We start from the raw sequence: 22,344 nt of genomic DNA, 5'->3' as shown, positions 1-22,344 counted from the left end.
CATGATGATGGGGGCCCAACCTGGCAGCATGGGCAACATGATGATGGGCAACAATGGCCAAGGCGGTGACATCTCCGGTGCAATGGGGGGAGGTCCTTCGTCAGGTCCAATGTCCAATGGCAACGGAATGGGCAATGGAATTGGTAACGGAATGGGCAACGGAATGGGAAATGGCGGTAACCAAGAACTCGAGATCAACGTCACAGTCTCGACTGTTCCCCCCAAAATCAATACCACCAACGGTACCACGACGGCCCCAGCCACGACTCTAGCGACGGCGGCGCCAGCAACGACGGCCGTGCGCAGTGGTGCGTCGACGGTAACTGGCGCGGCAACAGCAGTGTTTGTGCTTGTAGTCGCGCTTGGAATGGCAACGGTGTAGTATAGTATTAGACGTCGACCTCTCTGCAGGTTCTAGTGCAGCATAAAGTTAAATATGTATACATCAACATGCATACTCCAAGCTTGATCTTGACGAAGGGAGGGGTGTGAAATCCTGTGAACAATTGGCCAACCAAGCTCTTGCAGACGGTTTTCAGTGATGGGCGCGATGTAGGTAGTACGCGGGCGATGCGATTAAGTGCCCGCTGAGTGATTTTAACTTTACAGCGAAATGTCACTTTGAAGCCACACTGGGCAGTGGTATTTTATCAATATACATGAGCATCGTGAGTTCAACTAGCCGCAATGATGACAAGATAGTAGCTAACACGGACGATTAATAGTACTGTGCTGTATTAATTCGAAATTCGACTTGTATATTACGAAAATGCAATCGACTTCTAACGGCCCAATCCCCATTTCCCCTTCCCAGGCCGAAAAAGCAAGGTTAACGGTCGAGTGAACTTGCGTTCAGACATTCAGTGTTATATTTGCACGATGAAGTTTACTTCTCCCGCTTTGATTCTTGCTGCTGTCGGAGCCATAGCACATTCCTTGGGCGCCGTTCCCTCCAGCAACCGTTTGGCCGAATACAACGTTGGCGTGCCTGATCAAGGCAATCGCGAGATTCTTATCCGCGTGAATGTGGCTAGCACTTCTGTTGACGAGGGCGACCATCTGCCCACCCCCGCGGCGTCGACTCCGAGCCCCGACGGGTTCGACCAAACGTTCGAAACTCCCGGGACGCCGGAAAGCCCGAAAGATTCGACCACTGGAGTGCACAGGGCTAACCAAGTGGGCCTTTTGAGCTCAAATGCAACCACAAGCCCCCCGAAATCAAACGCCAGCCACCCCACTACTTCAAGCCCCCACACGACCGCGATGCGCAGTGGAGCGGGTGCGATTGGAGTCACGGTGGCCGCGACTGTGGTGACGCTGACGGCATTTTTGACGTTCGCGTAATAGTTGGATCCATTCCAAAGCACATAGTGTGCTGCTTGTGCTCATCGATCAATACATTTTGATGTTTTATATAGTAGTTGCTACAGCGTGTTGGTTAAGCTGGTTTGGTACGGCATCTTCTTCGATCCAAGAAGTCTCTATTAATTTCAAACCCCGTGACCATACCGTAACCAAGCTGAGGTTTGGGGCTACCTGATTCATCGAAAACAAGATTTGATTATTTGATTATCGCTGCGTTTTTGCACGCATCCTAACCGAGCATGTGGCCCAGCACTATGACAAGAATAACCACCACGAGTGTTCGAGCTGGAAGTGGGATGTTTCCGTCGCTGGGGATAACGTTTGGTCGTGTATTCGAGTCTCCAGTTGTTGCTTTCGTCAAAATGCCGCCGTCCGTCCCCGCCCCCCCGAGGCCACCGTCACTTTTCGCGACGACAGGAGCAGCTTCCCGACTGGCTGTGGGGAGGATCACCGTGCCGTCTGCAAGGCCAACTGCGAACGGGTCCATGGCGTAGCCCCAATCGGGACATCCGTAGCAGCCAGTGGTCCCGCCCTCGCGACAAGTGGGAGCACATTCGGGCAACTCAAATGCGACAACAAATGATATCATGGCCGCAACACTATAGGCTACGAAAAGGTACTGCCAGTGCATGAGTAAAACGAAACCTGAGGACGTTTGATCCAGAGTGCTACGTGGGCGATATGCCTTGTTTACACTGCCTAGTTTATTTGCCCTGTTTAAAATCGAACACAGGGGCGTCACCCTCCCGCCCATCTATATTGAATGCCAGGTTGATAGCGATTTATGCCTTCCTACTTGTAGCCAGGACATTGAAACTTTCAAAATGGTACATGTTTACTATGGCCTGTCAAACCTATCATGTGCCTTGATGGTGTTGTGTCCAACGTGGTGAAGGAATCTTGGGAGGCATAACACGATGTGTTGAGCTACACTAATGACACATAGGTAGGTATTTTGGTGCGGATGATGCGCAACGCTTCGGTGCCTACATTCTCGTCAGACTGAAAACACATGACCAGTCGTCCAACGTACCCCCGTTCCGCTCCAAAGCCGCCAACGTCGCGTCAATCGGTCCCTTCAACGCCTTATTCGTGTACTTGCGATGCACTTGTTGGATTAGCTTTGCCAAATGCACGTTCATGTCTGCCCCCACCGCTTCCGATACGGATCTATGTTTTGCAGAAATATCACCCCGTGACTAGTGGAATCGACATACAAGATGGTTGTCGCATGAGATATCTACTCATAACTTGACTTACTGAATTGCTTGGAGGGCCACCGTGATAACTTCGTCGTCTGAAGACATGAGGGCCCCACGGATTGGGGGAATCAGCATGCCCAGGAGCGGGCGAACTTTGTCGTCGGCTCCCTAATATAATGGTGACATTTATATACTTATAACGTGGACTTGTGAGCTTGATTCATGGCAACGGCCGCGTAGGTTATATAGCATACGTACGTTGGCCCCCATGAGATCTTGAAAGCCTTGTCGCGCAAGAAACACAAACGGGTGGTCGGTTTCGAGAAACCCTTCGCAACATGTGACCAATAGAGGGTTGTAATCTAGTTCTTCGGGGGGCGTGTTCCACTGCAGGCTGTTCTTGATGCCACCATGGTTGATGCTATAACAACCATAACAGGCGATTGGGATGTGTATCCCGCGCAAGTAGAGCCAAAATAACGCATGATTCTGGGTAATATACATACCGGCAAGGAATGTTGCCCGCTTGGTACGACGAGCCAAAGTTCGTTTTGGATTTCTTCTTGGAGCTCCACGGGTCAGCTTGTTTGTGCTTGTTCAAGGCCGCCGACGGCATCCCGTGCAACTTCTTGGCCGTTGCTATAACGTACCCTTAACCTCTATCGAGTTGTTCCAGAACTACACTTACGGGTGGTCTTTTCGAGCTGATTGTTCCCTGGCAGAGTTTGCTTGCTTCCTCGGGCCAAGGGCCCAGATGCGGTGGCAGCAGCACTGCTTCCCTTTTTCAAGCCAACCGTCACGCCAGTGGGGGACGACATGTCCTTATCCGTGCGGGAGATGCATTGTCTAGCGCGGCTGCCATCTCGTGGAGCCGACAACGGCTTCTTCTTGTCAACAACTGCAGCCGCTGTTTGGTTGTTCGAAGGTAAACTCGACGTACGACTTACCCGAGCCGTCGACGACGCAGGCGGGGTCGTAGCTTTGGTTCGTAGCATCACAAATGCAAAAGTAACTAAATTTAGAGTTTTTGCACTGTTCGTTATATCGTGTTAATGACCCCAGTATAACCAATGGTGTAAAATGATGGGACGATTTTGAGATCAATGTAGGACCCAGCAAAGGAATGTAATCTATATGTATACCTTACCTCTCCGAACGAGTAGGCCAAGCTTTGCAAGGCACAGTACCGTCAAACTATCATCTTTATTCGGCTACCCTACACGGTACAACGCTCACATTGCGATGGCCTGGTGAATACTACAATCCTGGCTACACTACGGCCATAAACAAGTTGTGGTTTGCAAGTTACACTGTAATACTTCGAGGTATGAACAAAGAAAGGTACTCTGCAGATTTCTGTCGTAAATATTTAATTTATCCATCCTATAACGCATACGAATTTTATGATGTCTATTGCCTTTTCGTCAATTCATATCCTTCGATACAAATTTGCAGATTGCAGCACTTAGAGAATGCCTCGGCGCTCGCCTTCAGCTTCATCGTCCGTGTCGCACTGCTTGGTCAGCACGACATGGTCGGGGCCAGTTTGTCGGGCGCCCAGCGTGACCAAGAAGGCCCCACCGAGCAAAAGCGGTGCGGCGACCACAGCCGTCACGTCCGGCGGCGCTTGGACGCCCACGAGGTAGCCGATACACCCCCCGAGCAGGGGTTCCCACAACACTGCGACGGAAATGAGCAACGGGCTCACATATTTCACAGCCAAGTTGGCACATGTGTGGCCCAGCATGCCTGAGACCGCGGCCGCGCCAAACGCAACTCCGAACCGCCGGCCATCGCCCAAAAACCCAAATAACGCGGTGGGGCCAACCCCAAGAAGGGTCGTGGAGGGCTCGAGCACCAAGGACGCAATAGCCAGCTCAAAAGCGGCTATGGCGGTCACGGGCAGGGCGTACGCAAACAACGGCATCCACTTGCGACAGCTGGACCCCCCTTCAAGATAGACAAGGATGGCCAGCGCCCCTAGCAAGGCGGCGGCATTTCCTGCCAGTGTGACTGGATGGACATCATGTTGGTCCGAGCTAGCGGTCGTCAAGAGGAGCACGACACCTGAAAATCCCACGACCGCCCCTACAACTTCCAACGCAGTAGGAGCTAAGGCCGGAAACGGGCAAATGACTGTACGAAACCACGACGGGTCGACGTCGTGGGAGGTTGCACTTGTCGTTAACAACGAAGACTGGGATTCACAAACAGCGTGGGGGGGACGAGGTACGACTGGAGTGCCACCGACCACACGACGATAGAGCCACCGCAACGACAAAATCACGACCAACAACAACGGCGTCGAGCAAACCAACAAGAGTGAGTCTAGCAGCGACGTATGCGCGACACTCCACCCCCACGCCCCAAAGTGAACGCCCAGCGCCAGGCCAATCGTGACCACTAGCCCGCCATTGCGACGGAGTCGAGCCCAGAACGCTGGATCCTGTAGAATCGGGTTCGTTAGCCACTCGTGGGCAAACCCCATGGCTTGCAGCGCGACCGTGAGCAGGAGCCGCCAACACGCTTGCATCAACGGCGGGGTTTCCGTCAACAGAGCAAACCACACACCACCTGACGACATGCACACAACTGCGACGACGAGGATGGCGTATGCCCACATGGGAGTGGAGCTAGTAGCGCTGAGTGTCGTCATGAGGATGTATAGCTATCGGTATGTAAAAGAGTCAAGAGTCGACTACAGTACCGATGTGAGCGTGCGCAGAGGAAGGCGCAGGAGATGGTAGAATCAAGAATGAATTGATAGCGTTAAAACTCCTACGCTATCACTAAGCTATGCGCAACCAACCATTGTTTGGTTGGTGTACACAGGTTGTCGTTCAACTCAGTGGACGACACAATGTATCGTCGAGAGAACATCATGGTACTGTATTGTCGAGAGGACAGCTTGGTATACAGTATTCGAGAGGAGGTGTCGACTAGTCATCCGGCTAACAACCGGATGATGGGCATGGTGCTGCACCTGCCACGTTCATTTCGGATATTGCGAGTGTCAAGTCCTAATTTAGTGTGTTAATTAGGAGATATTAATACTAGTAGAGCCTGTAAAATCAATTCAAATCGACATGTACCTCTCTATGTTGATACTATCCAACTGCGACGCGACGTTTCGACTTCAGAATCCTTGAAAAGGTGCACAAGATGGACTGTCCTGCAGAGGGGTTCCATATCCAGGAGGAGCTGCAGCCAACTGTCCGTGAACATGACATCAAAGCGGAAACTGGTCCAGCCCCGCCTCGGTGGTCGTACCTCGTCCTTGCAGTGGCCGTGCTCGCGATGTCATCTGGCGGGATCTGGTTTGCATTGCTCGGGACATTTGGCACTCCGCCGTTGATGATGGCCTGCTGGCGGCTGACACTCACGTCGGGCTTGCAATTAGTTGGTGTGGTATACGAACTTCGCACGGTCAACTTCGACGATGCATTTTGGTCTCGATTTCGACGGGCGTGGTTGCTCTTGGTCACGTCTGGCGTTGCCCTGGCCATCCATTTTGGCAGTTGGGGGTGGAGCATTGCACGCACGACACTGCTGGATTCACTTCTCCTCGTCAGTTCGGTGCCTCTACTACTCGTCGCAATCCAAACCTTGCGCTGGCTGTACCGTCGATTCACTTCTCCAGCGTACGTGGCACCACCACAGGCCACCATGCCACCACAGAACAACACGAACGACGGGGATTCGTACGTGGCTGCACCACAAGAGTCTGACCCAAATGAGTCGGATAGCACAGCACAATCGTGGTTGCGGTTAGTATTCTGTCCCCTAAATCCACATGCTCCAACGTGGTTGGAGGCATTGGGGGCGTTGTGTGGCTTTTTCGGTGTGCTGGTGTTGTTGCTTATGGCACCGGACACCGCTGGAACGTCCAGTTCCACGGCCGTGACCACGGTGGCAGGAAATTTAGCCGCTCTGCTTGGCGCCTTTGCGATCATTCCGTATTTGGAGGTTGGGGCGTCCTGTCGGCAGTTCATGCCGCTGTTCCTGTATGCCTTCCCCGTCACGTTCGTCGCAGCAGTCAGTCTTGCCGTAGCTTCGTTGGCCACCGAGTCAAATACAACGGTGTCTACCGTTGGCTTAACTGCCCTTTTCGGTTTTCTTGGGGACACCCATCGAGCGGGCTATGCATTGGGGGCCGCTGCAGTCTCCGGCATCGCAGGACACACGTTGATGAATTTAGCCGTCAAGTATGTCAGCCCCCTCGTAGTCGGCGTGGCCGTGCTATGGGAGCCCCTGCTTGGTTCATTTTTGGGCTATTTTGCCAATGTCCAAGGCCCCCCGGATGTGTTGTCGTTAGTGGCCACCCCCCTTCTACTTGGAGGGGCTCTCTTGGTCACATTGGGGGGTAGAAAGTAGGACCATAACTTCGCCGTCCAAGTTCTTCTCTCGATTAATGAAATAATTATATCAAGTTAATGCCGTATTGTTGATAGTTGTTTGGATAGTTTGTCGATTCAGGCTATAAATACACTTTGTTTTACTTGGTAAATCCTGGTGTGTATTTCGAAGCGCAACCCCCATGGCAGGGTATGTAGTGTACTGCGACGAGCAACCTTCTATGTCTACGACAGCTTACACCTGTGGACAGTCGAGGAGGTTTCACATCGATGCCTTATGGCCAGCCCCGTCAGTATGTATCCCTCATACCCTATGGCATAAGGCTGAGACGACCCAACATATCTTTGTAGATCCAACATGTTTGGCACAGCCCCAACGCTGCAAGCGGGCCCTTCAGGGTACATTTCCATCGACATACGCCGTGCGTGAGCATCTTTTGTGATATTTAGTGCGGCGCAAAACGAAACCCGGGGACGGAGTTTCGGTGGGGGGGCCAGCTCGTTCAGCCCATTTACCCACGAAGGCCAAGGCCAGTACCACAACCCGTACGATATCAACCCCGCGAGTACTTCGAATCCAGTGCCCCCCCCACCTTCGACCTCGGGGGGGTTTCACTCCATGGGGGGCTCCAACAAGTACTGTTGATCAACGTACTCATTCGTTGATTCATGTTGTGATAATCGTAGGCGAAGGGGACAAGGGTGCCTTGGTGGGGGCCAATCCTACGAAGTTCCCCGAATGAAGTCCCCCGTATGAATACATCTTAGGTTTTACTTCGAAGTATATAGTATGCATGTGACCTGTAGGTTAGTTTCACGGAGCCCCCTAACCATGGTGGCAATTTGTATGGGCATCAGCCCCTTCCCCAGACAGCCCAATATCATCAGCCCACTCAACCCATGGCCCCCGCTACCTATCAGCAGCCGCAATGGCAACAGCAACCTCAACATTGCAACAGTGGCGGCTATGCTGCACATCAGCCTCCACCACTATGGAACAAGTAATACACGCTATTTTTTGTATTTGATAAAATACATTTGATTTGGTGGTGCATTGTAGATTTGAAGGGGGTGCCTGCTACAACAATAATTTCGAGCCCCAGCATTACGAGGCCGCAATGCCCTCTGAAAACGTCCAGCAAGCGTCCTCTCAGCGCCCTCACTCCTCGCGTAGTACACTTGGATCGGCTGGTGCTATGGCGATGCTGACCTCGCAGGTAGTACTCTCCATTTATCAATATATGTACAGGATTGTGTCATCTACTCAAAATTTCCTCTGGCGGTTGATTGAATGAACCGCCGAATAATCGCTGGACCTTCGAAATTTCATAAAAAAGAACTAAGTTTGAAGAGGTATATTTGTGACTGCAATACTACTTTTAGCCAAACAAATTGCCAAGTTACAACCTTCATTCTTTGTAGCCAATCATACTCCTTTGCTCAATTAGTTGGCGATTTCATCGATCCCCCAAAATAGGCAAATTTAACTGAAAAGCACAATATATATAAATCTTCTAGAACCCAATGGGGAAGTAGTATATGTACTCATGGCCTACCGGTATGTGTATACTTGTAGGACGAACTGAGCTACAACTACACGGACAACAACCAGCGCCAGCCAACCAGTTATGCCCCACAGCATCAACAACAGCAACCGCATCGTCCGGACATTTACCATCACATGCCATCGAGTGCCGCACCATCGCCTTCGAAACCATCCTTGACCTTGCAATGGAGCGGCACTGGCAGCTACGGCCACAGTAGCACCAGGGTATCGAGACCTCCTGGAGGACACAGCCAGTTTGCTTTGGGTTAGCTCCTTCGTCTGTTCTAACAATATATAATATTTCACTTGGTATATATTATTATCATGCACTTGTACTACTTAGTAGCTTAGTGACGTTGCGTATCAATTACTGAACTTCCAGCGATAGTATACTTGCCGAAGGCCATCACCTTCACCGTCAAATTCTAACTGTAAACTCAAACAAATAACTATGAGCCCACGACACACAGTCGGTCCATTTATAGTTCGCCTCAGATATTAATACCATCTATAGTTTAAAATTCTTCGAAAGGTTTTTAAAAGATGGAAATATTTTAGGAAAAAATCGAATTCCTGATGAATTATTCTAAAATAATTTTTTTCATTAATTTTTGTATTTTTTTTTTGGTTTTATTTTTTATTTTAAAGCAAAGTTTAATAAAATATTTTTATATATATAAAAAATAAAGGTTTATTTAAAATAAGAAAAAGTCCAGGACAGTATAGGGTTTACATCAACCCGACAGTGCAGAATTTATCTCGTGAATTAACAGTGTAAATTTGAGAATTGACCATTTCAATTGAATGACATGGATATATATGATTGGCTAAAACTTATACTATTTTAGATCTTTATTAGCCAATTGGATCGATTGGTTCATTCGTACATTCCCTACAATTTTCCATTTGCACCTCGATGTGGAAGTCCCTGGCGTACAACAAGGCCATCCCTGAGCCCAAGGCAGTCGAGTCCACGGAGCTCGTGGTGTCCGAGGTCGCCCCAAAGGGTCGGTACATGAACATAAGCGTACCTTCTTCTTCATACTCATGCGATCGCGTAGACGTCCCGGAGACCGTGGTTGGGCGACTACAGAAGGTCCTCGAGTACTTGAACTCGATTGCCAACCATGCCGCGGTCACCGTCCCTCAGATCTATCAAAAGACGGGCATTGTATGCATCGTTTTCCCTTCTCCATCATGCGACTCACCTTGATGCCACTGGTGTCCTTCCTCGTAGGATCTCGCGTCGCCTGGTGAGTACGAGGTGTGCGAACGCGTGCGCAACAACCCCAAGGTCCGCATTGAAGGCGACAAGTTTGCATACAAGGCCAAGTTCGACATCAAGACCCGCGCCGACGTCCTTCGCCAGCTCAATCGGGTACGATCTATCTCTCGCCATCGACTGATAACCATGTCGTATTACGTCGTCGTCGTCGTTTCCCCAGTCCCCGGAAGGGATTCCATTCCGAGACCTCAAGGATTGCTACAAGAACGTCGAGGACGACCTCCGCGATCTCACGCGCATCGGGACAGTCATTTGCATCCGCAACACCGAGGACGGCAACGACGTGTACTACCCGCGCGGCGGTCAGTTTCTCGTCGAGCTGTCGGGGTCGGGGCTGGTGGAACATGGTACAACGAGCAATTTCTTGTGCATCTGTTAAAGACACGCCGTTGTACCTAGGATGCTTCATTGTGGCCACGAAAGAAGACATCACGAGTGAGATTCGACGCGGCGACGCCATCAAAGTCGGCGACCAGTGGTTTCGCGTGTCGGCGGCGCCAAAGGTACCTCCAAATGCACTACATTATGGTATTCAATGTATACACTCCGAATCGTTTGGTGCACTACATAAGGTTATTTCTATATCAGTATATCATACTATATGTGGATGCTTGTACGGAAGGCCAGAATGATCAAGGACATACTTCGTACATATGGACATATTATTAGTACTCGAATTCCCCCATGGACTGGACTTGTGATAAGTTGTGCATACATATATATATATATATATATCCATACAAGTATTGTGCTTTCAAGCCAACATTTGAAGATATATTTATACTGCATCGCCAAAAATCCACTTATCGATGTGTTTTGTACAGATTATTGGCCATGTTGAAAGTGTCCTGGCTTTTGATTGGTCGGTTGGACATGATGGGAGTGTCACTAAGTGTGCCTGGGGTCACTAAATGTGACCTATGTTTAGACTGGCGGGGGCAGTAGCCAGCCGCAGACGTTCATGGCGGGCATGACGTCCAAGAGCGTGTCGTCTGTGCGCGATTTGAACCTCTCGGCGTCAAAGAAGACGCGGTACATTCATCTATTCCTGATGTGAATCATTTATTATTGATCATTTCATTTATATTATTAGGTACCATTTGAACTTTGACAGCGGCCACGTGCCACTGGACACGGCCTTCCCAGACCCCCGCGGCAACATCCCGCTTCTCCAGCGCTGGGACGCCGCCCCCAAACCCGGACGTGGGCTCACTGTACCCCTCTTGAAACATGGTACACCATATATTGTCTATTTGATACAAATTTGGGGAGGGGGTGCAATCGAATCGCGCCGACCAAACCGATCCACAATCGATCTGATTGGTTGAATTTCATTGAAAAGGTTTTGATTGGCTAATAATTTTGAGCTCATCTGAAGTAGCCAATCGAATCGATTTAAATTCCAACCAGAAACCACACCACACCACGAAAATGCACTCGAAAGCACAATATTGCTCATCTATTTTATATTTCATCTATTCGGAAATCTCATGTATTTGGAGTATCGTCATCGTGTTCTGAAGTATCAACATCGTCATGGCTTATGAAAATCTTCGTCTTATAAGCTAAACCATCTCGTTGAATGAAACCGTTCAACAATCGTCGAACCTGCGAAATTGAATAAAATATTCAATATAAGAGGTATCTGGACGATTGCCGTTTATCATCGCGTTCTTTTGAGCCAATGAAAAGGCTTCGTTTATATTATTTATAGCGAATCAAACTGCTTTACTCGATGATTGACACTGTCCACACTCCGTTAACATTGGCCAATTTGGGTGTAAATAAACAATTGCACATAGTATAAATATGTGCAATGCCATGACGTTCATATTGGATATTTGGCTGTATAGGCTGTACGAACGACGTGCGCCAGCTGTGGCGCGATACGCTGCGCGACTGGCCCGCGGATCGCTTGTCATTGGAGCGCAAGTTACTCCAATGTGGCCTTATGACGCGAGACATGCACGAAGCCAACATGCATCGGTCGAAGATGCGCAAAGTACTGCCCATATCTTTCTTGTGGTGGTGATGACATTTGAAACAGGTGCACGGCGGCAAAGGCAACAAAAAAGTCATGCGACAGCGTAAGCAGCGCGATATTAAGATCACAAACACGCACTTGGTGGGCACGGCGCTGGGCGAAGCGCTGGCGAAAGGCGGGAACGACGGGTTCACGCTCGGGTCAACTCAGTTTGACAAGGCGTAATCATAACGTGGAATTGAAATACCAGCGAAATAGATGAATGGGGTGATAGATGAGTCGATAGATGAATCAGGAGCGAAACGAGATATTGGACGGAGCAATCATGTGCAGCGATGACCTTGGGTTGGAATTAGTGTGATTCTGGGGACACTCTTAGAAAACACTACCGTAGGTATTGTGCTTTTTAGTGAAATTTCATTGTGTTGTGGAGTGGTTTTGTCGTTGGAATTTAAATCGATTTGATTGGCTACTTCAGCTGAGCTCAAAATTATTAGCCAATCAAACTCTTCTCAAGGAATTTCAACCAATCAGATCGATTGTGGATCAGTTTGGTCGAGTTCGATTGCACCCCCTCCCCAAATTTGTATCAAATCGACAATAGCGTAGCATACTATTATTACAGTAATACTGGGCCATTTCAGAATCATCCAATGTCACACTAATTTCAGTCGCACACTAATTCGATGTTCAATTGGTCGAAGAGTGGATTTGATTGGCTACTTGATTACTGAGCTGCTCCTACGATTGTGGGCATCCGACTTTAATTTCGAATCGACTGGACAATAGTAACCTAATCGACACTATAAAACCAAACGTGGTTGGTTTGATGTATGATTCTTTGCACAAAATGCAACTAATGATATCACCTTGTTTACTTGCAAATGGCCTCATTCCTAATTAGCCCTCGATATGCCCAATAAATATGACCAAAGTAACTAGTTCTTAAAGTTTCTATCTGGTCGCGGTCCTCTGGGTTGACGTCATACAATCGCCTCCTGTACACCTGCAGCAGCAGATTGTTCCTTGATTTGCACCACGGCCGTGCCCGAAAATGCGACAAAGTGATCGACGCCCACAAATATGTGATGACGTGGCACTCGAGATTGAGTCCCTGACTCTACCAGTTGCACCAGCACCCCACCACCTTGTTGGTCATCATCGGTGTCTGGAACGATGGTAGCCACAGCCCATTCGGGGGTATCGTTATTCATAGCCACCATGACCATCGTCGCAGACGACATCTCGTGTGGGGTACTAGGAGGAGTAGTAGTACTACTAGTCGTCCATTCCGAGGTCGGACGCCAAGGTTCGTACAGACGCACAAGGGCTGCCACAAGGGCAAACTGCCGTTTGCATGTTCGCGGGGTGAATTTGGTCGTCGCGTACACTCCAACGAGGCCGCCGCGGGGGGGTGGGATACTGCTACTAGTAGTAGTACTAGTAGGAGGAGGTACTAGTATCGCCATACTGGGTTCGCTTGCGGACGATGGAGGCGCCGCGGTCCTTCCCTGGATAACAACACATCAACACGATATGACGAAAGTTGATTCGAAGTATAAGCGAGGTCAGATTCTGCTACCTTGGGCCGACCCCGTCTGGGAGCTTTGGACCTGTCCCATAAGGATGGCAGCATACCGGTAGTGTCGGTGGAAGGTTGATGTGGATTGGCCTAAGCATTCCTTGCCTCATCATGCAACATGCATATTGTATTCGGTGTCAGTACCATTGTCGGGGCAGGGCGGCCGATAGCGTTCAAGTCGACGTGAAATGGAGGGTGCTGGCGGTTGGGAATGAGCAACAGAGATGGCAGTTGTAGTGGCATCTGTGGGACGTTGCTGTCATCAGGGTGATTCGTTGACGGGAATGGTGCGGCGGAGGCTGTTGCTTGAGTGTCGGCAGATGGAGAGGTCGATGCGTCCTCAGGATCAAGTGGTAATGAGGATGATTCGTCGACGGTGGTGACGCCAGTGTACAGCGCCAGACGCTTACGAAGTCGCTACAACTGCGTCGTCATGCTCATGTGTGTTTGCTTGGAAGACACTCGGGGAGTCAAGAGAGAGTTCCTACCTGAGCTATCACGTCAAAGTACTCGGGTGGTTTGTGTCGTAGTGTGCGGTCCACTTGGTCTTGAGGCCGGTTCGATCCGAACTCGGCGATCACGCGTTCATACAGGTCCGTCGCCGCCACTTCAGTCAGCGAATGGCCCATCACACTACGTTGACGATAAATACTGTGCATCTTACCGTACACTATTTACCTGTAAAACAGAAATTAATTCTACTATTAATAATACTGTATTAATAGTATGTCAGTTATTAATACTTCGAGGTGTATTAATATTACTGTAGTATTGAGGTGGTAACGAATATTCTGGACCCCGTCCAATCGTCCAAACCGATACGAATCGCTCCCATTGGTCAATCTGAGATTACGCTTCTCTGATTGGCTGCATTCTTTCTTCTTTTTTTTCTTCTTTTTTCTTGGTCCTTTCATAGAATATCGCGGCGAGGTTTGTCCTCGGTTTTACGAATCGGAAATATTAATGAATTGAAATTTATTTCCCGCACGTAACCCCGAACCCCATCGTAAAAGCCAAAGCAATATGTCAGGGTTTCACGGTTCAATCTAGAAACCTTCATCCATTGCACATACGAAGCGTGCTTCAATGTATCATTGGCTACAGGTTACTGTAGCTACGTCGTGATCGAATGCGAGATTGAACATGATTGACCACTCATGCCACCTCCAAAAGTTGGCTAACATACAAGAGCGGCACACTGTGGTTTTGTCGCCCAACGAAGGTGGAGCTGGACATTGCCCTTTGACCGAGTCAGGGTGATATGCTTGGTATGCTCGAGGCTGCTGAACGCATTCGAATGACAGGCTTCGCACTCGTACATCATTTCTTCGACAATTGGGCTCAAGCCGTTGTCGAGGAAGAGGCGGTTGCGGCGATGACGAATGTGCTGGAGCTGCGAGTCGAAGAACGGCACCCTTCTGCCACCGACCACAGCCCGTAGCCGTTTCCACGATGGGTGGGCCACCACGTATTGGTAGCGCAGCGATCCTGAGGTTTTGCTGCTGTCTTCGGTGCTGCCTCCACTGCGGCGGCAGCGACTGCAGCCAGGGCTGGTCAAGTCCACGTCGTTGGGCAGCCGTAGCGGACCGCGGGTGGTTTGAAGTCGCTGCACCAAGCGAGCCTTGAACATGTGATCACACGGGATCCTGAAGTGATGTTGATAATGATCTTGCGCTTCTCTCGGTGTTGTTCTATCCGTTTCAAAACCCGAGTGTTGACGCAGATCTTACAGTACGGTGCTACAGTAAGTCATTGTAGTACTGTAGTTATGATATTAATACAGTAGAATTCCAAGCAGGCCTTATCAATACTAATAGTAATAGTATTGTATTGTGTACTATTATTAATAATACTAGGAGTATTGTATTGTAAATTTGGAGGGCGAACAAAAACAAAAATGAACGATTGTATTACATTGTATATATTGAGCAATCGTATTGTCCAATGTACGCTTGATTGAGAATTATGCATTATATATTTATACCAAACTATATGTTTGATAAGGCCTGAAGTAACTTACAGTTAGTATAATAGTATTAATATTTGCACTACAATCAGAGCCCCACAACGGAACCACGTGGCTACTACAGCGTTTTGCTCGTACGCACCAACACAACCGACTGGTAAACATACCAACCAACGAGTCGTCGAAACTATGTTGTTCTTTTTGTGAATAAATAAACCTATAATTCTCACTCCCATCTCACCAACTGTGCAACTTGACGTGAAACTTGAAAAATACAAGCAGCAACGCACACACACTAAACACGCCGCCAATTAAAATGGCCACGACATTGCCTTGGCGGACACTGGCGGCGAATCGGTTGACGAGGCCGGCGGTGGCAAACATGAGCATTTGCCCGAGGCACGTGGCTGTGTTGAACGCGCCCAGGTACAACCCGAGCACCTTTTCATCGCGGAAGTTTGCCACTACATGCAGAATCAGCGGCACTTGCAGCACAAACACGCAAATTTGGCCAAATGCGGTGAGCCCCACGACAATCACAGCAAACGCTTGGGGATGATACAACGCCATGGCCAAGATGAAGCAGTGGGGGAAGAACGCGAACAAAACCACCCGGCGCACGCCAAACTTTTGCACCAGCAGAGGCAAAAACACGAGTGTAAACATGGCTAGCGCATTGTAAAACTGGTCCGCGGCGCCCGTGGACAAGTCTTCGCCGTCGTGGTAGCGGGTTTGAGCGGCTGTGCAAGACGAGGACCCGCGGCGGCACGACGACTGTGTGCCGTTCATCACGTTTTCACCAAAGAACACGGCTAGCAAGAGTGGGGGGGGTGGTTAGATATATATATGTACTTGAAAAGAACATGAGCAATAGTATGCATTCCATACACAATCCCACAACGAGATACAACACGAAATATGATTGTTTATTCAAGTCGATTCGAAATTCGAGTGTTTGGGTGCTGCTCCCATCAAATCGACATACAATTGAAAATCGACCAATCAAAACTCAAAACACGAATCAAGTAGCCAATCAAATTATCCACCGTTCGACAACAATTCAACACCGAATTAGTGTGTGACTGAAATTAGTGTAGTACTGGACGATTCTTACATACAAAAGACAAAGAATCGATCGATAGATTTGGCAAAGAATCAGCACAAAAGTCCAATATATATTGGGTAAAAGGAACAATCTTGGATTGTGCTTGTAAACATTTCGACCAAAGCAGTATGATTGGATAAACAGAAGAATGAAGAATATATCCCTGGCTCACATGAATAATATATTGATACACGATCCTTATTAAAATTAATATACATATCTGTCATATTTTGGAGGTCTGGACATATTATGGGGGAATTATGCATCGAACACACAATACATAGAATGAAAGGGACGACCCTGTGTTGCTTCAAACGTGGAGAATATAGATACATGGCGATTCAACCACGTGAAAAAAATATTTTTTTAAATATTGTCGATTTGATACAAATTTGGGGACGGGGTGCAATCGAATCGACGAAACCGATCCACAATCGATCTGATTGGTTGAATTTCATTGAGAAGTTTTTGATTGGCTAATAATTTTGAGCTCATCTGAAGTAGCCAATCAAATCGATTTAAATTCCAACGAGAAATCACGCCTCAAGGCGAAATTTCACTCGAAAGCACAATACACATCGAACTCGAACCACCACTAGATTCAAATAATATCTACAATATTCACAAAAGTCGACTCGAAAAAACTTGAATTTCCTTACAGATCAAGTAGAAAAAAACATAACCTAAACACGAAAATCCTAGTATAAACGTACTTTTAACACCGTTGTAGCTTTGGTACCCATATTGCAGACACAGGCCGGCGAGCCAGTACACGAACAACGGCCCTGGCAATGTCTTGATGCCGACGTACCACGCCGTCCAGATGCCTACCGTCTGCGCGGGGTACACGGACGTGATGGCAGGGTGGTCAAAGGTTGAGCCTGGAGCGATGCGGCGCATGGCTTCCCACGGATTCTCGCGCACAAAGTAACAGACCGGCATGACGGTGACGAACATGACCGCGATAAGGAGCGCGAAGAACGGCTGCGGGTCGTTCCTGGGGTTTTTCGCGAGGGAGATGTAAATGGACACGACCATTTGCCCGAGGACGCCGTACATGTGTGCGATCGCGGACCCGGTGACCTGCCGCGGCCCCGCCACGTCGGAAATGAGCAGAAAGGTCACGGTTTGAAGGACGTTGACCGTCACGTCCATCCATACGTAGCAGAGGATAGTGAGCATGCCGAACACGGTCGGCTGGTCTTCGAACCAGACCTTGAGGTACGCCATCACGCACCAGCAGAGAATCGTCGACAGCGCTGAGAGAAAGATGTACGGACGACGTTGGCCGTACTTGCTCGTGTTACGGTCGCTGTGTACACCGACGGCCGGCGCGATGATGATGCCAGTGATCGGTCCGATGAGTTGAACAAGCTGCGTCCGCCACGAATCCTCCAAGATGTCGTTCAAGATCGGGCCCAGCGCGGCCCATTGCGCGCTCCACGACATCTTCACGGCCATCGTCGGCGCACACACGAGCAGGAAGAAGACGAGGGAGCACCCAGGACGTTCATCTCCGACGTGCATGATGTGTGATCAATGGTGGGGGGGTTGGTCTGTGCCGAGGCCGTCGTCGCGGGAAGTAGCACCAGCGACGATGATGGAGACTGACTGGCTTTTCACGGCCAGTGTATTTAAAACGTGTTCGAAACACTACAAGGTCAAAGTAGTGTTATAACGATATTTACTAATAACATCGGAATTGTGAATCCATCGTTGTACATACAGGTTTTTCATTCGAAGTACTACTTCGACGTGCGGTGTTTTCGACATATTGAATGTACCACGGGGTGTGTGTAGTAGTTTATACATGTATGCGTGCAATGGACCTAGTTTGGGAATACTTGTGCTAACGTTGTTCTGTAACTATGATTTATAACATATAGTGATTGGTGTTTCGAAACGCGTTCGGAACGCCACCTTCAGTTTATAATTTCACTTGACAGTGTGACAGTGAATACATGTATGTATCCAGTGTGGTCACAAAGTTGAGGAGTTGCTTTACTGTACCTATATACCTATATACTAGTAGCTTTACTGTACCTATAAACTATTATAGTACTACTACGTAGTAACTTTCATCGCCATGATTTATTATTGTAACTACCGTTACTCATACTGTATTGCCTTGTATACACCCGTGCAATTTGCAGCTAAATGTAAGTTTACGCAATATGTAGTATTTGCCCGCATATTTGCGATTGACGAGGGCTCACATTTCGGTCGACTGGTCATGTATTTCCAGGTGAACGGACGACGATACAGTAACCTGTACTATACATAAGTTCACCATCAGTGAATACCACATACTATTAATAGTAGTGCACAACGTGAAATTGTTTCGAGTATTAGGCATATCACATACAAGGATGACTGGATGGGTTGGTGTGCTGATCCCAACTAGACAAACTTAGTATACATGTAACTAACACATCATTGTTGCTGTTACAAGTAGTATTTGATGCAAGAGTACGTAATTTTGTCCAATCATAGTTCATGGATGATTGTGATTGGCCATTTTCTGGTCGGGAATTTCATGACTGTGTGAGTGTAAGTACTGCAATAATCTAATAAACGTACTATTAATAGTATACGTATACTAGGTCACTGGTCCATAAGTCATTCCTGTACTAACGTTAGTACGATCGAGGAAGCTAGCTACCCGTTGTGTATTGCTACCACCACCACCGACCATATACTAGTACGTGTACTACACTCGTTTCCGACAATAATGCAACTAACACAACTACTAGTTAGCTGAAAACAATCGCACGCCAGCAATTCCCCAAAACTATCTCATCAACGTACAAACTCGACAATTGCGTTTTGAGTGCAGACGAATACCTTATATTATTATTTCCATAAACTATGTATTCAGATCAGGGCACTGCACTTTTTATTCAAACACTAGCCGGTACACGGTAAACGTGGTGAGCACGAGCCCCACGCACGCCATGGACAGCGCCAACATGGACGCATACGAGGGTAACTTGTCTTGGTACTCCTTGGTCGCAGCATACAGAAACAAGCCCGGCACCACAAACGCCACCAAGATGCCATCGGTGGCCCCAATCCAGTCCATCACCACGCTCAGGTCCTCGGCGGTAACTGCGACACCGTACGCCATCAGCAAAAACGCCTGTGTACAGTAATAAGGGTTGGGACATCAACAGGATAGGCGCGTCATCAAAGTCGTCGTTAAAGCCAGGGAAAAAACATGGTGTATGCTATGTACCCCGGTGAACGGCACGCGAAACGGCCATTTGGTCAAGGGTGCCAAATAGGGCAAACACACGACTTCCGCCACATCTCGAATCGGTTGATACGCCAGCGGCATCTTACACCACATACACATGGCCAGCGCGAGCCTGACGCCAGTCACGGACGCATCCGAGATGGGAAACCCCGTGAGGATGTCGTGGGGAGGCAACCCTTGAAAGACAATGTAGCCTGCGACAGAGTACGTCCCGTAGATCAAGAACGCCGACCCAATCACGAGCCACGTTATAGTTGACACCAACGGTTTGTGTTGCAGTTCACCGTACACGCGCATGTAGTTGAAGTGGCAGCAAAAGCTGAACGTTTGAATGGGAATAGCATACGCTAGCCCAGCCCACGTCACACTTGTTATGGGCAGCGTCGATTGGTCAGGCCACGGCCTTCCCCAAGCGTGGTGCACCAACACACCAGTGATGTAAAAGATGCAGAAAATCACCTACAAAACGATACATCGTGGTATTTAAACATCAATATAGCAAGTAGTATATGGTTGGTGTTTACATATCACAACCAAATGGAACGAGGTATTACAAAAGAAATATCGACAGAAGTATTTAGCCAATCCAATTGCAGGAAACCATCATTCGAATTTCATTCGTGAGAGAAGAGCTCTTAATAAATGTGTGTGATTCTTCCAATCACCACACAACTTTTGACATACAACAGTCAGCACAAAGAATATATCGATCGATGGATTTGACCAATCGCCCAAAAGTCCAGATTTTGCGTAAAAGGACAATATATATATATATAAGTTGTACGTACAACGGTGTTGCTGTACTGCAATGCGTGAAACGAGTCCAAGAGGCAAAGGGGATACGCTAGAACGGCGTAGGCAGCACACAACAGCGGACGAGAGATACCCACGAATGGCAGCAACATGTCCATGGCCACAATCATGTACATGACGCACGCCCCAAAGCAAGGCACTAGCGTCAACACCCGAAGCATCCACTGCAGGATCGGGGGAAAGAACCGGGTGCTCAAGTGCTCGTACGAGTACAACCCGGTCACATCCGCGGAGAGACAGAGGCATCGCAGCGACGCGAAAGCCAGAAATCCAGTCACGAGCAATAGTCCCACGCCGAACGCTGGCGTCATGGCGGAGATCGTGCTCGGCAACGTCATGATGCCGGCTCCCAGCATGGCACACAAGATGCCAACATACGACGAAAAGACAGAGCCTTGGTTGTTGGTGTTTGTCGACGTGGGCGACTTGGACTGAACTAACTTGTCAAGCGATGCCGCATGTGGCTTGACGACCAGGAGTGGCACGCCTTCGACCACGTCCGTCGGAGGCATTGGTGGCCAAGGCGAATGTGCCACCAGGTCAACTTGGGTGATCCATGGTTGGGATTATCCGGATAACGTTAGTACAGAAAGTACCACAGTTACCGGTAGTACTTTCTGTACGAAAAAGGTGATTGGATGATATGGACGAAAGCAAATGCGGCGAAATGTTCTGGTCATGAGGCACTGGTAGTAGTACTAATAGCAGGTCAAGCAATGTTGGGCCCACTTGCCCCCCCGATCCATCATCTTGGTCTCGTGGAAGCAGTTGGAGTACAAACTTTCACGTCAGTTGTAAAATGACTGGTGGATGGAGAGAATATTAACGTTAACTTATTACTGGTATTGCACGACTGCCGGTACACGTAAGTTACTACAGTAAGTACTACTAGTACGTACCTGCAGTCGAGAACACTGTAATGCTACTTACTGTTAACTTTTGCAACATGTACTGCAGTACCTACTGTAACGTTAACGTTAGTGTTGATGTGGAGTTGCAGCAACAGTTACTGTACTTTTATGCGTACTTATCCTAAATAGTTCTGTATTACTCCGGAGTACTACAATTGTAGTTAGTACTACCGGTACATGTACTACGCGAGATAATCCGGATAATACATCCGGAATACTACCAATTTCTACAGATATTGTGCATTTCATGCAGTTTGCCCGTTGTTTAACTGCGTTAAACAACCAGACGTTTAAAATAATATAAGCCCGATTGAAGATAAAACAACCCTAAACATAAGTTCTGCATTTCAGCAGAATAAAACAACCCTTACTTTATTTCAGCTGCTAACTAATCGAGTTGCAGCACCAGGCCAACTTACGCCGTACAACAACCAGTTCATCACGATGCATACCGTATTAGGCTGTGAAATGGGAGTACTATACATCGTGTTGTCGTCTTGCCTTCCACGTACAGTGCTCAGGTTAGACCAGATCAAGAATTGTAGGTATGGCATAGCTTTGAATCATTGGACAGAGCGACGACTACATGTACTGTAGCCTAACTATATCCCTAACGTTATATACATTACTCGGAGTAGATAATGTTAGTACTGTAGTGATCACGGATGGGAGGTTATGTATGTGGCCATAGCTCCTTCAGTTTCATTGCGTCAAGCACCTTGACCTGTTGACGTAAAGCAAGTTGTTTGCCAGAATGAAAACGGCAAACAACTTGTTTTACGAAAGTTCCAGTAAAACCACCTTCAACCAACCAATCATCGCATTAGATGAAGTAACTTTAAACAACGCACCCAACCGTTATTCAAGTTACTTTAGACATTATTTAAGCCTGAGAAATTTTTAAACAATGAATTTAACCCTGGAATTGCCAAAAAAGGTGCAAAGCACAATACATTATGCTACAGTAATACTAG

General features: G+C 48.2%; 12 protein-coding genes across 16 annotated transcripts; 5 read left to right on the top strand and 7 right to left on the bottom strand.

Annotated features, from left to right (window-relative positions):
• Positions 1 to 7: 7 nt before the first annotated feature.
• H257_08991 (hypothetical protein) lies at positions 8 to 382 on the top strand (the record flags this gene model as incomplete). The annotated part of the gene is made up of 1 exon (XM_009835098.1): positions 8 to 382. One exon carries the CDS (start codon positions 8 to 10, stop codon positions 380 to 382), a length of 375 nt encoding a protein of 124 aa, XP_009833400.1.
• A 497-nt stretch (positions 383 to 879) lies between these two features.
• H257_08990 (hypothetical protein) lies at positions 880 to 1,344 on the top strand (the record flags this gene model as incomplete). The annotated part of the gene is made up of 1 exon (XM_009835097.1): positions 880 to 1,344. The coding sequence occupies one exon, from the start codon at positions 880 to 882 to the stop codon at positions 1,342 to 1,344; it is 465 nt and encodes a 154-aa protein (XP_009833399.1).
• A 250-nt stretch (positions 1,345 to 1,594) lies between these two features.
• H257_08989 (hypothetical protein) lies at positions 1,595 to 1,954 on the bottom strand (the record flags this gene model as incomplete). Its single annotated transcript, XM_009835096.1, has 1 exon — positions 1,595 to 1,954. One exon carries the CDS (start codon positions 1,952 to 1,954, stop codon positions 1,595 to 1,597), a length of 360 nt encoding a protein of 119 aa, XP_009833398.1.
• Positions 1,955 to 2,190: 236 nt separating this feature from the next.
• Positions 2,191 to 3,562, bottom strand: H257_08988 (the record flags this gene model as incomplete). 2 transcript variants are annotated; one of them, XM_009835095.1, is made up of 7 exons in its annotated part: positions 2,191 to 2,351; positions 2,399 to 2,535; positions 2,626 to 2,735; positions 2,826 to 2,988; positions 3,074 to 3,206; positions 3,256 to 3,448; positions 3,515 to 3,562. In XM_009835095.1, the coding sequence occupies 7 exons, from the start codon at positions 3,560 to 3,562 to the stop codon at positions 2,293 to 2,295; spliced, it is 843 nt and encodes a 280-aa protein (XP_009833397.1). In that variant the 3' UTR covers positions 2,191 to 2,292. The 2 variants fall into 2 exon arrangements, with proteins under 2 accessions (XP_009833397.1, XP_009833396.1); XM_009835094.1 differs by having other exon boundaries at positions 3,256 to 3,562.
• A 352-nt stretch (positions 3,563 to 3,914) lies between these two features.
• H257_08987 (hypothetical protein) lies at positions 3,915 to 5,223 on the bottom strand (the record flags this gene model as incomplete). Its single annotated transcript, XM_009835093.1, has 1 exon — positions 3,915 to 5,223. The coding sequence occupies one exon, from the start codon at positions 5,221 to 5,223 to the stop codon at positions 4,033 to 4,035; it is 1,191 nt and encodes a 396-aa protein (XP_009833395.1). The 3' UTR covers positions 3,915 to 4,032.
• Positions 5,224 to 5,689: 466 nt separating this feature from the next.
• Positions 5,690 to 7,008, top strand: H257_08986 (hypothetical protein). The gene has a single exon (XM_009835092.1). It carries the CDS (start codon positions 5,730 to 5,732, stop codon positions 6,939 to 6,941), a length of 1,212 nt encoding a protein of 403 aa, XP_009833394.1. The 5' UTR covers positions 5,690 to 5,729; the 3' UTR covers positions 6,942 to 7,008.
• A 65-nt stretch (positions 7,009 to 7,073) lies between these two features.
• On the top strand, positions 7,074 to 8,778 carry H257_08985 (hypothetical protein). Of its 3 annotated transcripts, none has more exons than XM_009835089.1 (8): positions 7,074 to 7,112; positions 7,174 to 7,215; positions 7,274 to 7,321; positions 7,373 to 7,558; positions 7,610 to 7,673; positions 7,730 to 7,923; positions 7,983 to 8,139; positions 8,499 to 8,778. In XM_009835089.1, the coding sequence occupies exons 1-8, from the start codon at positions 7,105 to 7,107 to the stop codon at positions 8,736 to 8,738; spliced, it is 939 nt and encodes a 312-aa protein (XP_009833391.1). In that variant the 5' UTR covers positions 7,074 to 7,104; the 3' UTR covers positions 8,739 to 8,778. The 3 variants fall into 3 exon arrangements, with proteins under 3 accessions (XP_009833391.1, XP_009833393.1, XP_009833392.1); XM_009835091.1 differs by having other exon boundaries at positions 7,983 to 8,275; XM_009835090.1 differs by having other exon boundaries at positions 7,074 to 7,215.
• A 594-nt stretch (positions 8,779 to 9,372) lies between these two features.
• Positions 9,373 to 12,053, top strand: H257_08984 (hypothetical protein). Its single transcript, XM_009835088.1, has 9 exons — positions 9,373 to 9,475; positions 9,530 to 9,639; positions 9,706 to 9,846; positions 9,914 to 10,100; positions 10,153 to 10,256; positions 10,682 to 10,785; positions 10,847 to 10,986; positions 11,607 to 11,755; positions 11,801 to 12,053. The coding sequence occupies exons 1-9, from the start codon at positions 9,385 to 9,387 to the stop codon at positions 11,960 to 11,962; spliced, it is 1,188 nt and encodes a 395-aa protein (XP_009833390.1). The 5' UTR covers positions 9,373 to 9,384; the 3' UTR covers positions 11,963 to 12,053.
• Positions 12,054 to 12,606: 553 nt separating this feature from the next.
• H257_08983 (hypothetical protein) lies at positions 12,607 to 13,948 on the bottom strand (the record flags this gene model as incomplete). The annotated part of the gene is made up of 4 exons (XM_009835087.1): positions 12,607 to 13,248; positions 13,320 to 13,409; positions 13,464 to 13,736; positions 13,808 to 13,948. The coding sequence occupies 4 exons, from the start codon at positions 13,946 to 13,948 to the stop codon at positions 12,721 to 12,723; spliced, it is 1,032 nt and encodes a 343-aa protein (XP_009833389.1). The 3' UTR covers positions 12,607 to 12,720.
• Positions 13,949 to 14,304: 356 nt separating this feature from the next.
• H257_08982 (hypothetical protein) lies at positions 14,305 to 15,038 on the bottom strand. The gene has a single exon (XM_009835086.1). It carries the CDS (start codon positions 14,947 to 14,949, stop codon positions 14,497 to 14,499), a length of 453 nt encoding a protein of 150 aa, XP_009833388.1. The 5' UTR covers positions 14,950 to 15,038; the 3' UTR covers positions 14,305 to 14,496.
• A 418-nt stretch (positions 15,039 to 15,456) lies between these two features.
• Positions 15,457 to 17,996, bottom strand: H257_08981 (hypothetical protein). Its single transcript, XM_009835085.1, has 2 exons — positions 17,104 to 17,996; positions 15,457 to 16,097 (listed from the first exon to the last, which is right to left on the bottom strand). The coding sequence occupies exons 1-2, from the start codon at positions 17,915 to 17,917 to the stop codon at positions 15,523 to 15,525; spliced, it is 1,389 nt and encodes a 462-aa protein (XP_009833387.1). The 5' UTR covers positions 17,918 to 17,996; the 3' UTR covers positions 15,457 to 15,522.
• Positions 17,997 to 19,217: 1,221 nt separating this feature from the next.
• On the bottom strand, positions 19,218 to 20,993 carry H257_08980. 2 transcript variants are annotated; one of them, XM_009835083.1, is made up of 3 exons: positions 20,435 to 20,993; positions 19,626 to 20,105; positions 19,218 to 19,529 (listed from the first exon to the last, which is right to left on the bottom strand). In XM_009835083.1, the coding sequence occupies exons 1-3, from the start codon at positions 20,969 to 20,971 to the stop codon at positions 19,287 to 19,289; spliced, it is 1,260 nt and encodes a 419-aa protein (XP_009833385.1). In that variant the 5' UTR covers positions 20,972 to 20,993; the 3' UTR covers positions 19,218 to 19,286. The 2 variants fall into 2 exon arrangements, with proteins under 2 accessions (XP_009833385.1, XP_009833386.1); XM_009835084.1 differs by having other exon boundaries at positions 19,218 to 20,105.
• Positions 20,994 to 22,344: the final 1,351 nt, after the last annotated feature.

The sequence above is a fragment of the Aphanomyces astaci genome, assembly GCF_000520075.1.
Source record: "Aphanomyces astaci strain APO3 unplaced genomic scaffold supercont1.21, whole genome shotgun sequence".
Taxonomy (NCBI): Eukaryota; Oomycota; class Saprolegniomycetes; order Saprolegniales; family Verrucalvaceae; genus Aphanomyces; species Aphanomyces astaci.
Note: the sequence above shows the minus strand (reverse complement) of the source record. Positions and strands in the feature narration are given on the sequence as shown.

Excerpts from the sequence above, each read along its gene's own strand:
- H257_08986 (XM_009835092.1), top strand. The coding sequence starts at position 5,730 with ATGGACTGTCCTGCAGAGGGGTTCCATATCCAGGAGGAGCTGCAGCCA.
- H257_08985 (XM_009835089.1), top strand. Across the intron at positions 7,924-7,982 it reads CCTCCACCACTATGGAACAA|ATTTGAAGGGGGTGCCTGCT; the intron begins GTAATACACGCT and ends GGTGCATTGTAG. Across the intron at positions 8,140-8,498 it reads TGGCGATGCTGACCTCGCAG|GACGAACTGAGCTACAACTA; the intron begins GTAGTACTCTCC and ends GTATACTTGTAG.
- H257_08984 (XM_009835088.1), top strand. The coding sequence starts at position 9,385 with ATGTGGAAGTCCCTGGCGTACAACAAGGCCATCCCTGAGCCCAAGGCA. Across the intron at positions 9,476-9,529 it reads GTCCGAGGTCGCCCCAAAGG|ACGTCCCGGAGACCGTGGTT; the intron begins GTCGGTACATGA and ends GCGATCGCGTAG. Across the intron at positions 10,987-11,606 it reads TGTACCCCTCTTGAAACATG|GCTGTACGAACGACGTGCGC; the intron begins GTACACCATATA and ends TTGGCTGTATAG.
- H257_08982 (XM_009835086.1), bottom strand. The coding sequence starts at position 14,949 with ATGTTCAAGGCTCGCTTGGTGCAGCGACTTCAAACCACCCGCGGTCCG.
- H257_08981 (XM_009835085.1), bottom strand. The coding sequence starts at position 17,917 with ATGCACGTCGGAGATGAACGTCCTGGGTGCTCCCTCGTCTTCTTCCTG. Across the intron at positions 16,098-17,103 it reads AAGCTACAACGGTGTTAAAA|CCGTGTTCTTTGGTGAAAAC; the intron begins GTACGTTTATAC and ends CACTCTTGCTAG.
- H257_08980 (XM_009835083.1), bottom strand. The coding sequence starts at position 20,971 with ATGCCTCCGACGGACGTGGTCGAAGGCGTGCCACTCCTGGTCGTCAAG. Across the intron at positions 20,106-20,434 it reads TGCAGTACAGCAACACCGTT|GTGATTTTCTGCATCTTTTA; the intron begins GTACGTACAACT and ends ATCGTTTTGTAG. Across the intron at positions 19,530-19,625 it reads TTCGCGTGCCGTTCACCGGG|GCGTTTTTGCTGATGGCGTA; the intron begins GTACATAGCATA and ends TACTGTACACAG.